We start from the raw sequence: 15,101 nt of genomic DNA on the forward strand, positions 1-15,101 counted from the left end.
TCAGAGTTGGAACAGCAACATGAAATAAAGTTTATAATATTAGGAGAAGGTCGAATTAATATTCAGAAGAAGAAAAAGATGTAAGAGAGGGAAATTTAGATTCAAACTGGCGGAGCAATTTCCCCAAGTTAAAGAGCCCTCTTGCCTGTCACCATGCTTCAGTGCAGGAATGATGTGTCGTGCTGAAACTCAATGACTTCATCAAGGGATTCTCTCGTCAAGAGGGTTGAGTAAGAAGAGAAAAACTGATATGAAGGAGAAGGCTTGCAAAGGTCCAGTCATAGTCTGGTCTCTCAGACCTGGTCCTAGGTATGGTTGAACCTCCCAGGTGGATAATCATCCCACCACCATTACCCAGCTCATAATTGAAACTCTCAAGCCCCTTCACTGCAGTAAAGTCCTGAACCATTGAAGAGGCAGAAGTGATGAGAAACAAGCCGGTGCAAGGGAACACGGAGTGTTTGAAATCCTCGCTCTGCTTAAGCATTTCTCACGAACCATCGAATGTGTGATTTTTTATTTAATGGGCTATACAGTTCTCTGTCACAAATGACCTAAATTGTAAAGAAAGAACCACTGGATATGGAGGGCTGACTGTAGTAATATGCCAAAACAAAAAAAAGCATGAAAAATTTATAATCAAACTGATGAAGAGTATTCCCCAATTTAAAAGTCCTCTTGCCAATCACAAGGTTTATATTAAGAAATGATATTCCATGTTGAAACTAAGAGACTCCATTCAGGCATTCTCTTTTTATGAGAGAGGACCTAATTTTGGAGACCCTTCGGCAAAAACTTGAGTTTAACCACAATTGATTCTGAAGAATCTTTCTTGGCATTATTCTTCTTTTCAGTCAATCCACTGCAGAGGACTCCATACCTTACATTCATCACATGGGGATAACTATGAACTGTTATGCCCCTGCACAAAGTACAAAGGACATGGGAATCCACAGCAATTCTACTCATAAATCTGTAACAATTTGGCACGCTTAACCATGGCAGACTTACGTCTGTTAGTGGAGTCTCCCTCACAGTAACCATATACAAACTGCAAAGATACAGTAAGAGGATTAAAAGAGCCAGGTGAATTGACAGCTGAGAGGAGTACTTGGGTACTCTGCTCAGCAGTTGAAATCAATGTAGCTGCTTAGTGACTTGTTTGATGGGTGTGGCTTACCCACCACTGACCAATAGCTACCAACACTTGCTATGAATTTTAACAGCCATTTCCAGTTTTACTAAAATCTAAAATCACACTCCTATTGAAGGACAAAGGATTATATCTGTGTAGTAACAAAAATTACTTCTTAACTGTAAGTATATACACGTACCTGTTCATCATGACAGCGGGAAAGGGGCGATACAGATTCGCGAGTCTGGGAAACAGTAGTATGTGCATCCGGAACAGGAACTTTTGTTGCACTCTTTCGAGAAGAGCTCCCGATTCCGATTTGTTCCATCCCAAAGTTTTCCTGTTGTACAAAAAAGTAAATGAACCATTAAATTTGGGTTTATCAAATGTGAAAAAGGGAAATCTTAAAAAGTGAAAATGATAACATAAAGAGCTTTGTTTTCAAATTCTTATGTTGCTAGCCCTAAGATGAAAAATTTTAAAATAATTTGCATTTTTCCTAATATGATATTTTGATTATAAAATAAATTTTTGAATATACTTACCCGGTGAATATATAATAGCTGACGTCTCGGACGGCTCGACAGAAACACAAAAACTCGCGAACGATCGCCATGAAGGTTGCGGGTGTGCCCACCAGCGCCAACTATCGGCCAGATACCGCATATACTTGTAAACAGCTCCAGTTCTTCTCATTCCGCTGGGTCTCTATCGGGGAGGAAGGGAGGGCCTTTAATTTATATATTCACCGGGTAAGTATATTCAAAAATTTATTTTATAATCAAAATATCATTTTTAAATATTAAACTTAGTCGGTGAATATATAATAGCTGATTCACACCCATGGTGGTGGGTAGAGACCAGTATTAATACAATAAAGGCGTATACAGTGGTACCTCTACATACGAATTTAATTCGTTCCACAACCTACTTCGGATGTAGAAAATGTTCGGATGTAGAAACTAATTTTCCCATAAGAATACATGGTAATTCATTTAATTCGTTCCTCAGCCTAAAAACCCATAATAAATCCTTAATAAATGGCTACACATAATTACACATAACAAATACATAACTGCATGATATGAAAGAAGCATGTAAAAAAGATAATTATAAAGTAATAATGAATAAAAAATGTGTTTTATTGCCACTTTACCTTAGAGACAGGCCAACGCAGGTGTAGGGATTTGCTACGCCAGGAGACGGACGATCGGCGACAAGGTACACATGGTGTTAACATGTTCTTTAAATAAATACTCTCTCTCTCTCTCTCTCTCTCTCTCTCTCTCTCTCTCTCTCTCTCTCTCTCTCTCTCTCTCTCTTGTTCTTCTTCACTGTTAGTGTTAGAGACGTCTACTATTTTTTTTCTGAGAGAGAGAGCGAGAGAGAGAGAGAGAGAGAGAGAGAGAGAGAGAGAGAGAGAGAGAGAGAGAGAGAGAGAGAGAGAGAGATTAAACAAAAATGAGAGATTAAACAAAAATGTGTTGTGTACATATGAATTTTAACAGCGTTAACGAGTTGAAAGACAGTTAAATGTAACTAAAAAAACAATATCAGCGAATCTGAATTCCTTTATTAACTAAAACAAATATTGATACAAACATACTCGTGTGCGTATGCGCAAACACACACACACGCATGAGGAGACACGATTGGCGAGGAGGTAGAGATGGTGACTGCGATAACATACCGTAACTTACACTACGGAAATTTTAATCTAACTTAGCTTACTTATTTTTTGTTAAATTTTTATACTGTATTTCATATTTTTTACATTTTTTTTCTTTTGATCTTTTTATTTTCATCACTTTCAGTGACGAGTTACAGTATGTTATCGCAGTTACCATCTCTACTTCCACCCCGACCGTCTCTCTTATTGCGTAGCAATTCTTGCACCTGTGTGTGTGTGTTTGTGCATACGCACACAAGTGTTTGTATCATATTTGTTTTAGTTAATAAAGGAATTCAGATTAGCAGTTAGTACTTTCTTAGTTTCATTTAATTGTTTTTCAACTCGTTGACGCTGTTAAAAATCATATGTACTCTAAACACAGTTTTGTTTATTCTCTCTCTCTCTCTCTCTCTCTCTCTCGGAAAAAAAATAATAGACGTAGACGTATCTAACTCTATAACAGCGAAGACGAGAGAGAGAGAGAGAGAGAGAGAGAGAGAGAGATTTTATTTAAAGAACATGTTAATGCTATGTTTAGAGAGAAACAAGAGCTTATCAAAAGAGCTTATTAATGCTATCTTGGTTTTCTTGCTTCACTTTTTTCTTTCTTTCTATTCAACACGCTGGCCCTTCTCACAAATGATCGTTGCCAACAATTTCTTTGTCCTTTATCCCTATCAACAAAAGGCGTTCTATCTCTTCCAGGGTATTGCTACGATGTCTTGTAATAATGGTGATCCCCTTCGATGGTTATTTGCTTTAATGGCTGCCTTCAGCTTGATGATCCTCGAGATCATAGGCCTATTCCGGCCATATTGTTTAGCCATACAGTATCACTCGCATGCACACTGCTCTCATGTTTTTCTATAATTTCTTGCTTCAATTCTAATGAAAGAATTGCCTTCTTCCTGTACTGAAACTTAGCTTCTTAGGCACCATGATTATAGGTAAAATCAAAAAGGAAATGTGAGAAAAGGAAGAAAATAAGCACTGTTAATAACAGACCAAACAAAGGACAACCACGCGATACACACAAGAATAGAGAACTGAGCACTCGACGCTCAATGGCGCAATGTTTACTTCGTGTGTCGAAATAAAATTCGGGTGTAGAGTCAAAAATTTGCTCGAATTTTACTTCGGATGTTGGAAAATTCGGATGTAGATACGTTCGGATGTAGAGGTTCCACTGTATGCTTAGAGTTTTTGACAGTTATATCATAACAAAACCCAAATAAATATAGGTACCTGGTAAGGAAGCTGACTCTGACGATTACTCTGCCTTATTAGTCCGCTTTCCTCACGAAGCCCAGCCATCCTCTCAGGATGCTGAAAGACTCCCAGGAGCTGTTGTATCCAGGGCGACCACCCATACAACAGGACCTCATCAAAACCCTTAATCTGGGCGCTCTCAAGAAACGACATTTGACCACCCGCCAAATCAAAAAGGATGCGAAAGGCTTCTCAGCCTTCCGTACAACCCAAAACAAGATTAAAAAACATTTCAAGAGAAGATTAAAAGGATATTGGAATTAAGGGAATGTAGTGGTAGAACCCTCACCCACTACTGCACTCGCTGCAACGAATGGACCCAGTGTGTAGCAGTCCTCATAAAGAGTCTGGACGTCTTTTAAGTAAAATGAAGCGAACACCGACTTGCTCCTCCAAAAGGTCGCGTCCATAATACTTCGCAGAGATCTGTTTTGCTTAAAGGCCACGGAAGTTGCTATCGCTCTTACTTCGTGCGTCTTGACCTTAAGTAAACAACGATCTTTTTCACTTAGGTGAGAATGAGCCTCTCGGATTAAAAATCTAATAAAATACGATAAAGCATTTTTTGACATAGGCAATGAGGGCTTCTTAACTGAGCACCATAAGGCCTCAGATCCACCTCGTAAGGATCTGGTACGAGCTAAATAAAACTTAAGAGCTCTAACTGGGCACAGTACTCTTTCAAGCTCGTTGCCTACGATCTCTGATAGGCAAGGTATATCAAATGACTTAGGCCAAGGACGAGAAGGCAGTTCATTTTTGGCCAAGAAACCAAGCTGAAGCGAACATGTGGCTTTATCTGTAGAAAAGCCGATGTTTTTACTAAAGGCATGGATCTCACTGACCCTTTTAGCCGAAGCCAAGCACACTAAGAAAAGCGTCTTGAGGGTGAGATCCTTCAGGGAGGCTGAATGTAATGGCTCAAACCTGTCGGACATTAGGAACCTTAGGACCACGTCTAAGTTCCATCCAGGAGTTGCCATACGACGCTCCTTAGAGGTCTCGAAGGACTTAAGGAGATCTTGGAGATCTTTATTATTGGACAGATCTAAGCCTCTATGTCTGAACACAGAAGCCAACATGCTCCTGTAGCCCTTAATAGTGGGAGCAGAGAGGGAGCGAACATTTCTCAGATGTAGGAGAAAGTCTGCAATTTGGGCTACAGAGGTACTGGAAGAGGAAATGGATGATGACTTGCACCAGTCTCTAAAGACTTCCCACTTCGACTGGTAGACCTTGATGGTAGAAGCTCTCCTAGCTCTCGCAATCGCTCTGGCTGCCTCCTTCGAAAAACCTCGAGCTCTTGAGAGTTTTTCGATAGTCTGAAGGCAGTCAGACGAAGCGCGGGGAGGCTTTGATGAAGACTCCTTACGTGGGGCTGCCGTAAGAGATCCATCCTTAAAGGAAGACTCCTTGGGACGTCTACCAGCCATTGAAGTACCTCTGTGAACCACTCTCTCGCGGGCCAGAGGGGAGCAACCAACGTCAACCTTGTCCCTTCGTGAGAGGCGAACTTCTGCAGTACCTTGTTGATGATCTTGAACGGCGGGAATACGTACGCGTCCAGGTGAGACCAGTCCAGTAGAAAAGCATCTATGTGGGCCGCCTCTGGATCTGGGACTGGAGAGCAATAGGTCGGGAGCCTTTTGGTCAACGAGGTGGCAAAGAGGTCTATGGTGGGTTAGCCCCAAGTCACCCAAAGACTCTTGCACACGTCCTTGTGGAGGGTCCATTCTGTGGGGATCACCTGACCTCTCCGACTGAGACAGTCCGCCAAGACGTTCAAGTCCCCCTAGATGAATCTTGTCAACAGGGAGATGCCTCAATTTTTTGACCAGATGAGGAGGTCCCTTGCGATGACAAACAGTGTGTGGGAGTGAGTGCCTCCTTGCTTGGAGATGTACGCCAAGGCTGTGGTGTTGTCCGATTTGACTTCTACCACTTTGTTTCGTAGAATGCTCTCGAAACTCGTCAATGCCAAGTGAACCGCCAACAGCTCCTTGCAGTTGATGTGCATGCTCCTCTGATCCGACGTCCAAAGACCCGAACATTGCAGACCGTCCATAGTCGCTCCCCAACCCAAATCCGACGCGTCTGAGAACAACACGTGGTTTGGGTTCTTGACCGCTAGGGACAGACCCTCTCGCAGACTTATGTTGCTGTCCCACCAGTTCAGGCACGTTTTTACTGGCTCGGAGATCGGGATTGACACAGCTTCCAAAGTCTTGCTCTTGTTCCAATGGAAGTCTAGATGGAACTGGAGAGGGCAAAGGTGAAGTCTCCCTAGTGAGATAAATTGCTCCAGGGATGACAGAGTCCCTAAGAGGCTCATCCAACTTCTCACTGAGCAACGGTCTTTTTTCAGCATGAGGCGGACTTTGAGCAGGGCTTGCTCTATCCTGGTGGCAGACGGAAAAGCCCGAAAAACTAGACTGCGAATCTCCATCCCCAAATAGAGAATCGTCTGGAAGGGATTCAGTTGAGACTTTTCTAAGTTCACCAACAGTCCCAACTCCTTTGCCAGACCCAACGTCCATTGAAGGTCCTGCAGACAGCGATGACGGGACGATGCTCTGAGAAGCCAGTCGTCCAGGTACAGGGAGGCTCGAATTCCCGATAAATGAAGGAATTTTGCCACATTCCTCATGAGCCTCGTAAACACGAGAGGAGCAGGGCTGAGGCCGAAGCACAGTGCTCGGAACTGGTACACCACATTCCTGTAAACAAACCTCAGATACGGTTGAGAATCTGGGTGTATAGGAATGTGGAAGTACGCATCCTGCAGGTCGAGAGAGACCATCCAGTCTCCCTCTCTGACCGCTGCTAGGACGGACTTCGTGGTCTCCATCGTAAATTTTGTTTTTACAACAAAAACTTTGAGCGCACTGACGTCCAGCACTGGCCTCCAACCTCCCGTATGCTTTGGGACTAGGAAGAGACTGTTGTAAAATCCCGGTGATTGAAGGTCCGAGACTTTCACCACCGCTCCCTTCTCTAGCAACAGAGAAACCTGCTGATGTAGAGCTTGTCTCCGTGACTCCTCTCGATACCTGGGAGAGGTGTCTAGAGGAACTGTTACTAGAGGAGGTCTGCGTACGAAAGGTATTTTGTACCCCTCCTTCAGCAACAAAACAGACAACCGGTCTGCACCCCTCTTCTCCCAGGCCTGCCAGAAGTTGGTCAATCTGGCACCTACTGCTGTCTGAGGACGTGGGCAGTCAGACTCTGCCACGGGAGGATTTAGATCCTCTCTTCTTGCCTCGCTTACTATCGGCATGAGAGCCTCCCCTACTGGGAGCTCTGCCACGAAAAGGCGGGATAGACCTTGTCGCTGGTGTCAAATTTAGGTCTGTTGACATGAGAAGACGAAGGTACAGCCTTACGAGCAGACGTGGCCATTAAATCATGAGTGTCCTTCTGTACAAGAGACGCTGCAATATCTCTAATAAGCTGTTGCGGGAACAAGGCAGAAGACAATGGCGCAAAGAGAAGTTCTGACCTTTGACAAGGAGTGACACCTGCAGACAGAAAAGAACACAGAGTCTCTCTCTTCTTAAGAACCCCTGCTGTGAATGTAGCAGCAAGTTCATTAGAGCCATCCCTTATTGCCTTGTCCATGCACGACATAATCTGAACAGAGACATCTCGGTCCGCTGACGAGACCTTCCTACTCAAGGCTCCCAGCGACCAATCCAAAAAATTGAAAACCTCAAAGGCACGGAAAATTCCTTTGAGGAGATGATCCAGATCCGTAGAGGACCAGCAAACTTTCGAGCGTCTCATGGCCAGACGACGAGGAGAGTCTACAAGGCTTGAGAAGTCTCCCTGGGCAGAGGCAGGCACCCCCAAGCCGAGAACTTCTCCCGTGTCATACCAGACGCTCGCACGAGAAGCCAATTTGAAAGGGGGAAAAGCAAAAGCGGACTTCCCCAAATTCCTCCTGGACATTAACCAGTCTCCCAACAAACGCAAAGCTCTCTTAGACGAGCGAGAGAGCACTAACTTCGTGAACGACGGAGTCGAAGAAGCTAGGCCCAGCGTGAACTCAGATGGAGGCGAACGAGGAGCAGCAGAAACAAAATGATCGGGAAACAGATCCTTAAAGATAAGCATTATCTTCTTAAAGTCAAGGGAGGGCTGAGCAACCCTAGGCTCCTCTCCATCCGAAAGAGTCCCCAAAGGAACATCAGCAGGAAGGGGATCAACAACTTCCTCATCCGAAGGAACATCATCCGACAACGGCAAAGTCTCGCGACACGGAGAGGCATGCCGAGGAGGCAACGATTGACAGGCTATATCAATATGCGACGGGGGTGCAGCAAAAGCTGAGGTAACGACGTCACGTCGAGACTGCAAAGACTGAAAGTCTTGAGGCTGACAAACAACAACAGACTGTGTCGACTGACGTTCGACATCAAGTCGGGACTGCACGGACTGCAGGACTTGAGGTTGAAAAACAACACCCGACCGTGGCGACTGACGTTCAACGTCACGTCGGGACAACGGAGTCGGCCGACGAACGTCACGTCGAGACTGTGGTGATAGTTGTTGAACGTCACCTTGAGTCTGCGGAAAATGAGGTTCCACGTCACGTAACTGACGTGACTGACGAGGAACACGATCAGAGTCACGTTTAACAGCACCGATAACATTAGCGCTAACGTCATAATGACGAGACAAATCTCGCTTAGGCGGTTGAAGACCAGAGTCACGCTTGTCGGACTGGCGAACCGCAAGCAAAAGATCTTTACGAACCTGGTCATGCTCATAAACCTCCATTAAAGATGAAAGTTTCAACTGCATGTCTTGTAAGACACTCCACTTTGGGTCAACGGGAGTCGAAACGGGCCATGACGTCGGCAACGTCTGTGCATGCAAATCATCGCACCGAACGAGACCCTCGGACTCAGTGTCACGTTTACGCTTAACAGGCGAACAGCCATCCGATGACTGAATACGGTCAGAGCTGCCCCAATGGCTACAGCCAGGACGCTGGACCTGTCCTGAAGGGACTGACTTGCGCTTTAAGGGTCTTGAAACCTTACGCCAAGGTTTCTTATGCGCCAAATCATCGGAAGACGAGGAGAACTTAGTTTCTCCCGTCTTATGGTAAGGACGTTCTAGATGAGCAACGTCTGATACCTTTGAGGGAACGTCTGTACGTTGGTTTACACCTCTCGCTCCCTTAAGTCCTACGACATTCCTTCTCCCTGGTGCAGGGGAGCCTGAAAGAGGTCTCGGACTAGGTAAGCGACAAGCACGAACAGACGAACCCTCGGTCGCAACACTAAACACATTAGGCGCACTTTCCACTTTACCACTTTGACTTTCCACTTTACCACTTTGACTCTTTAAAAGCTTAACGTCGGACATAAGCTGGTTCCTGTCCGATGCTAAGGTTTCGACCTTCTCACCCAACGCTTGAATAGCCAAAAACATATCACGCATTGAAGGTTCATGAGTGCCAATAGGGGGTTCAGAAACTACCACTACAGGGGAAGGATTAGGTTCAAGGGCATGGGAAGAGGAAAAATCTAAAGATCTAGAAGAGCTTCTCCTCACCCTATCTCTTTCGAGTTTCCGAGTATATTTCTCATACTCCAAGCACTCGAACTCCGATAAAACCACACACTCCTCACACCGATCTCCTAATTGGCAGGATTTACCCCGGCAATTAGCACAAACAGTATGAGGGTCGATAGAAGCTTTCGGAAGACGTTTGTTATAATCTTTCGCACATTTGCGATATACAGGAGAAGGGTCAGCCATTATGAAAATCCAGAGAAAATTGAAAGGGAAGCCAAGTTCATCAACAAAAAACAAAAAAGGGTTTCAAGAGTTTTATTGAAGCAAAAAACTAACACAGCGAAAGCAATAAAACCAAAACCAAGTACTTCACCAATTTGGTAGAAAACTCGAGGTCTAGAGCGAGCGGAACCAATGTTGTCGGTGACACCGACAGAGAAGAACTGGTTTGGTTGAGAAGTATATGCGGTATCTGGCCGATAGTCGGCGCTAGTGGGCACGCCCGCAACCTTCATGGCGATCGCTCGCGAGTTTTTGGAATCTGTCGGGCCGTCGGAGACGTCAGCTATTTATATATTCACCGGCTAAGTTTAATATTTAAAAAAGGTTTGTTATACCATTATATACCATTTCCCTAGTAGGTTCCCCCCCCAAAAAAAATCATTTTCCAACTGGGGGTCCCCCATTATCATTAAATATATATATATATATATATATATATATATATATATATATATATATATATTACATCAAGTATTTATTTGCGACAAAAATAAGAGTAATTTTTGAAGGAAACGGGCGTTTTTCTGTGAGTTTTTATTGTAGTGTATTACAGGACAATGTAACCTGGGAAAAAAAACTACTTTTTCTTATAGAAAAAATTACTCTCTCTTTGAAAATGACACTCGTTCTGTCCCAAATGAATAGTTTCAGAAATATATATACATCTATATCCTACGATAATGGGGGAACCCCAGTGGGAACTCGGGGTTTTGGGTGGGGAAAACATACTGGGGAAACGATATATAATCGTAAAACAAGCCTTTTCTTCTCTTGAATGTATAATAAACAGAGGAAAATACAAAACAGTATATCTGGATAAACTTTGGAGGCACCATTGCAAAGATTGTCTCATGAAAAAATTATATTTTCCTTATAAAATAAATTTTTGAATATACTTACCCGGTGAATATATAAATAGCTGACGTCTCCGTCGGTCGACAGATTCCAAAAACTCGCGAGCGATCGCCATGAAGGATGCCGGGTGTGCCCACCAGCGCCGACTATCGGCCAGATACCGCATATACTTCTCAACCAAACCAGTTTTTCTCAGTCCGTAGGGTCTCTATCGGGGAGGAAGGGAGGGCCTTTAATATTATATATTCAACAGATAGCCTAAGTATATTCAAAAATTTATTTTATAAGGAAAATATCATTTTTAAATACAGTATTAAACTTAGCCGGTGAATATATAAATAGCTGATTCACACCCATGGTGGTGGGTAGAGACCAGTATTAAAACAATAAAGGCGTATATGCTCAAGAGTTTTTGACAACTATTCAAAAAACAAACTCAAGTATAGGTACCTGGTAAGGAAGCTGACTCTGATAATTACTCTGCCTCATTAGTCCGCTATCCTCACGAAGCCCAGCGATCCTCTTAGGATGCTGAAAGACTCCCAGGAGCTGCTATATCCAGGGTGAACACCCCTATAACAGGACCTCATCAATACCCTTAATCTGGGCGCTCTCAAGAAACAATATTTTGATCACCCGCCAAATCAAAAAGATTGCGAAAGACTTCTTAGTCTCCCGTACAACCCAAAATAAGATTAAAAATTTCAAGAGTAGATTAAAAGGATATTGGGATTAAGGGAATGTAGTGGTAGAGCCTTCACCCACTACTGCACTCACTGCTACGAATGGTCCCAGTGTGTAGCAGTCCTCATAAAGAGTCTGGACATCTTTCAAGTAATATGAAGCGAAAACCGACTTGCCTCTCCAAAAGGTCGCGTCCATAATACTTTTAATGGATCTATTTTGCTTAAACGCTACAGAAGTTGCTATCGCTCTAACTTCATGAGCCTTGACTTTAAGTAAATTATGATCCTTCTCACTTAAATGAGAGTGTGCCTCCCGAATCAAAAGTCTAATAAAATAAGACCACGCATTCTTAGACATGGGCAAAGAGGGCTTTTTAACGGAGCACCATAAAGCCTCTGAACAACCTCGTCGCGGTTTAGTTCTGGATAAACAAAATTTAAGAGCTCTAACGGGGCACAGCACTCTTTCAACTTCATTCCCCACAATCTCAGAAAGACTGGGGATTTCAAATGATTTAGGCCAAGGATGAGACGGAAGTTCATTCTTGGCCAAAAAACCAAGTTGAAGAGCGCATACTGCTTTATTAGCGGAGAAGCCGATGTTCTTGCTAAAAGCATGTATCTCACTAACCCTTTTAGCCGAAGCCAAGCTCACCAAAAAAAGTGTCTTGAGGGGAAGATCCTTCAGGGAGGCTGAATTTAATGGTTCAAACCTGTCTGACATAAGGAACTGTAGGACCACGTCCAAGTTCCAAGCAGGAGTCGAAATATGACGCTCCTTGGAAGTCTCGAAAGACTTAAGCAGGTCTTGGAGATCTTTGTTATTAGAAAGATCCAAACCCTTATGCCTGAAAACAGAAGCTAACATGCTTCTGTAGCCTTTAATGGTGGATGCAGAGAGGGAGCGACCGTTTCTCAGATAAAGCAGAAAATCCGCAATCTGCTCTACAGAGGCACTTGGAAGAGGAAATAGAGGAGGACTTGCACCAGTCTCTAAATACCTCCCATTTCAACAGATAGATCCTGATGGTAGAGGATCTTCTAGCCCTCGCGATCGCTCTAGCTGCCTGCTTCGAAAACCCTCTAGCTCAAGAGAGTCTTTCGATAGTCTGAAGGCAGTTAGACGAAGCGTGGGGAGGCTTTGATGAAATCTCTTTACGTGAGGCTGTCGCAAGAGATCCATCCGTAACGGCAGACTTCTTGGAACGTCTACCAGCCATAGAAGTACCTCTGTGAACCACTCTCTCGCGGGCCAGAGTGGAGCAACCAACGTCAACCTGGTCCCTTCGTGAGAGGTGAACTTCTGCAGCACCTTGTTTAGGATCTTGAAAGGTGGAAAGGCATAAACGTCCAGGTGAGACCAGTCCAGCAGGAAAGCGTCTATGTGGGCTGCCTCTGGATCTGGAACTGGAAAGCAGTAAGTCGAGAGCCTCTTTGTCAGTGAAGTCGCAAAAAGATCTATGGTGGGTTGACCCCATGTCATCCATAGCTTCTCGCACACAGTCTTATGCCACGTCCACTCCATGGAGATGACTTGTCCTCTTCTGCTGAGGCAGTCCGCCAAGACATTCATTTTTCCTTGCACAAATCTCGCCAAAGGAGAGACGTTACTTGCCTTAAATGGAGTTCCTTCTGATCTGGGGACCAAAGACCCGAGCATTCCAGACTGTCCAGTGGAGCTCCCTAACCCAAATCCGATGCATCTGAATACAACACTTGGTTTGGGTTCTTGATCACAAGAGAAAGACCTTCTCGAAGTATGATGTTGCTGTCCCACCAAGTCAGACATGTCTAGACTGAGTTGGAGATTGGGAAAGAGATACTCTCTAAGCCCTTCTCCTTGTTCCAATGGTTTAGGTGAAATTGGAGAAGGCAAAGGTTGTCTCTCCCCAGAGAGATAAACTACTCCAGCGATGAAAGAGTTCCCACGAGGCTCGTTCAAACTCTTACAAAGCAACTGCTTTTCTCTTGCAAGTGAAGGACTTTTAACAGAGCTTGTTCCATTCTCGTGGGAGACGAAAAGGCCCGAAAAATCCGACACTGTATCTCCATTCCCAAATAAAGAATAGTCTGGGATGGAGTACTGTAAGTTACGACTTCTCTACGTTCACTATGAGACCTAGCTCCTTGGTTAGGTCTAATGTCCATTAGAGGCTCTCCAGACAGCGATTTAATGACGACGCCCTGATTAGCCAGTCGTCAAAATAAAGGGAGGCTCTGAATCCTCAAAAAATGTAGAAAGCTTGCTACATTTTGCAAGGGCCTTGTAAAAACAAGAGGAGCAGGAATGAGGCCGAAGCACAGTGCTCGAAATTGGTACATTACTTTCCCGTCCACAAACCTCAGATGTTGTTGAAAGTTTGGATGAATCGGGATGTAGAAGTATGCATCCTGAAGGTCGAGAGAGACCATCCAGTCGCCTTCCCTTACTGCTGCCAAGACAGATTTGGTAGTCTTCATCGTGAACTTTGTCTTGACAATGAACACATTGAGCGCACTTACATCTTAAGTACTCCTGCAGTGAACGTGGCTGCCAGATCATTGGAGCCATCCCTGATAGCCTTGTTCCTGCAGTGAACGTGGCTGCCAGATCATTGGAGCCATCCCTGATAGCCTTGTTCATGCATGACATAATTGTACAGCAATACATTGACAACTGGAGAGACCTTCTTACTTAAGGCTCCCAGTGACCAATCCAACAAAATAAAAAACTTCAAACGCTCGAAAAAACTCCTAACAGGAGATGGTTTAGCTCTGAAGCAGACCATAAAATCTTGGAGCGTCTCATGGCTAGACGACTAGGAGAGTCCACTAGGCTTAAGAAGTCTCCCTGGGCAGAGGCAGGTACTCCCAAGCCGAGAACTTCTCCTCGAGCTTCTCCTGTGTCACACCAGACGCCCAAGTGAGAAGCTAATTAAGAAGGAGGAAAAGCAAAAGCAGACTTTCCTAAACTTCTCCTGGAATCCAACCAGTCTCCCAGTAAGAGCATGGCCCTCTTGGAAGAACAAGAGAGAACTGACTTCGTAAATGTAGGAGTCGAAGAAAGTCATGCCAAGAGTAAACTCAGACGGCGGTATTGTTGGACCACCCTAGGTTACTCCTCTTCTGAATGACTCCCCAAAGGTACATTAGTTGAAAGGGGGTCATCAACTTTTTCAGAAGGCACATCATCTGACAAATCTAAAGTCTTGCGAGAAGGAGATTTATATTCAGAATGACGTGAAGGAAAAACCTGACACCTTGTATATGAACAGAAGTTAAAGTTGGAGGGTCGATGTCACGTTGTGACTGCAGAGAATGTTATTCTACTACACGTTGTGACAGAAGTAACTGACGTTCAAACGTCCCGTAGCAACAGCGGTGACTGCTGTTCGATGCTATATCGTGACTACGATGACTGACCCTCGACGTCACGTGATGTCAACAGTGTCTACCGCTCAACGTCACGTCGTGTCTGCGGTGTCTGCAGCTCAACGTCACGCTGTGACTGCGGTGGCTGACGTTCAAAGCGATCAAAGTTACATCGAGATTTATGCTCCGCATCTCGTTAAACAGCAAAGCTGTCACTAGGGATAACGTCAGCGTGGCGTAACAAAGCTCGTCTAGAAGGTTGAAGACCCGAATCACGTATCCCAGAACCGTGACGTACAAAAAGCAAAGGATCCTTTCGCACAGG

At 44.3% G+C, this 15,101-nt stretch overlaps 1 protein-coding gene across 1 annotated transcript in view; it reads right to left on the reverse strand.

Moving 5' to 3' along the window:
* LOC137645287 (trichohyalin-like) overlaps positions 1-15,101 on the reverse strand; it is a 157,765-nt gene that overhangs the window by 121,530 nt on the left and 21,134 nt on the right. The window contains exon 2 of the mRNA XM_068378104.1: positions 1,335-1,475. Within this exon, the coding sequence (XP_068234205.1) occupies positions 1,335-1,475 (141 nt within the window). The remainder of the gene's footprint in view (positions 1-1,334; positions 1,476-15,101) is intronic.

Source organism: Palaemon carinicauda, chromosome 8 (genome assembly GCF_036898095.1).
Source record: "Palaemon carinicauda isolate YSFRI2023 chromosome 8, ASM3689809v2, whole genome shotgun sequence".
NCBI lineage: Eukaryota > Metazoa > Arthropoda > Malacostraca > Decapoda > Palaemonidae > Palaemon > Palaemon carinicauda.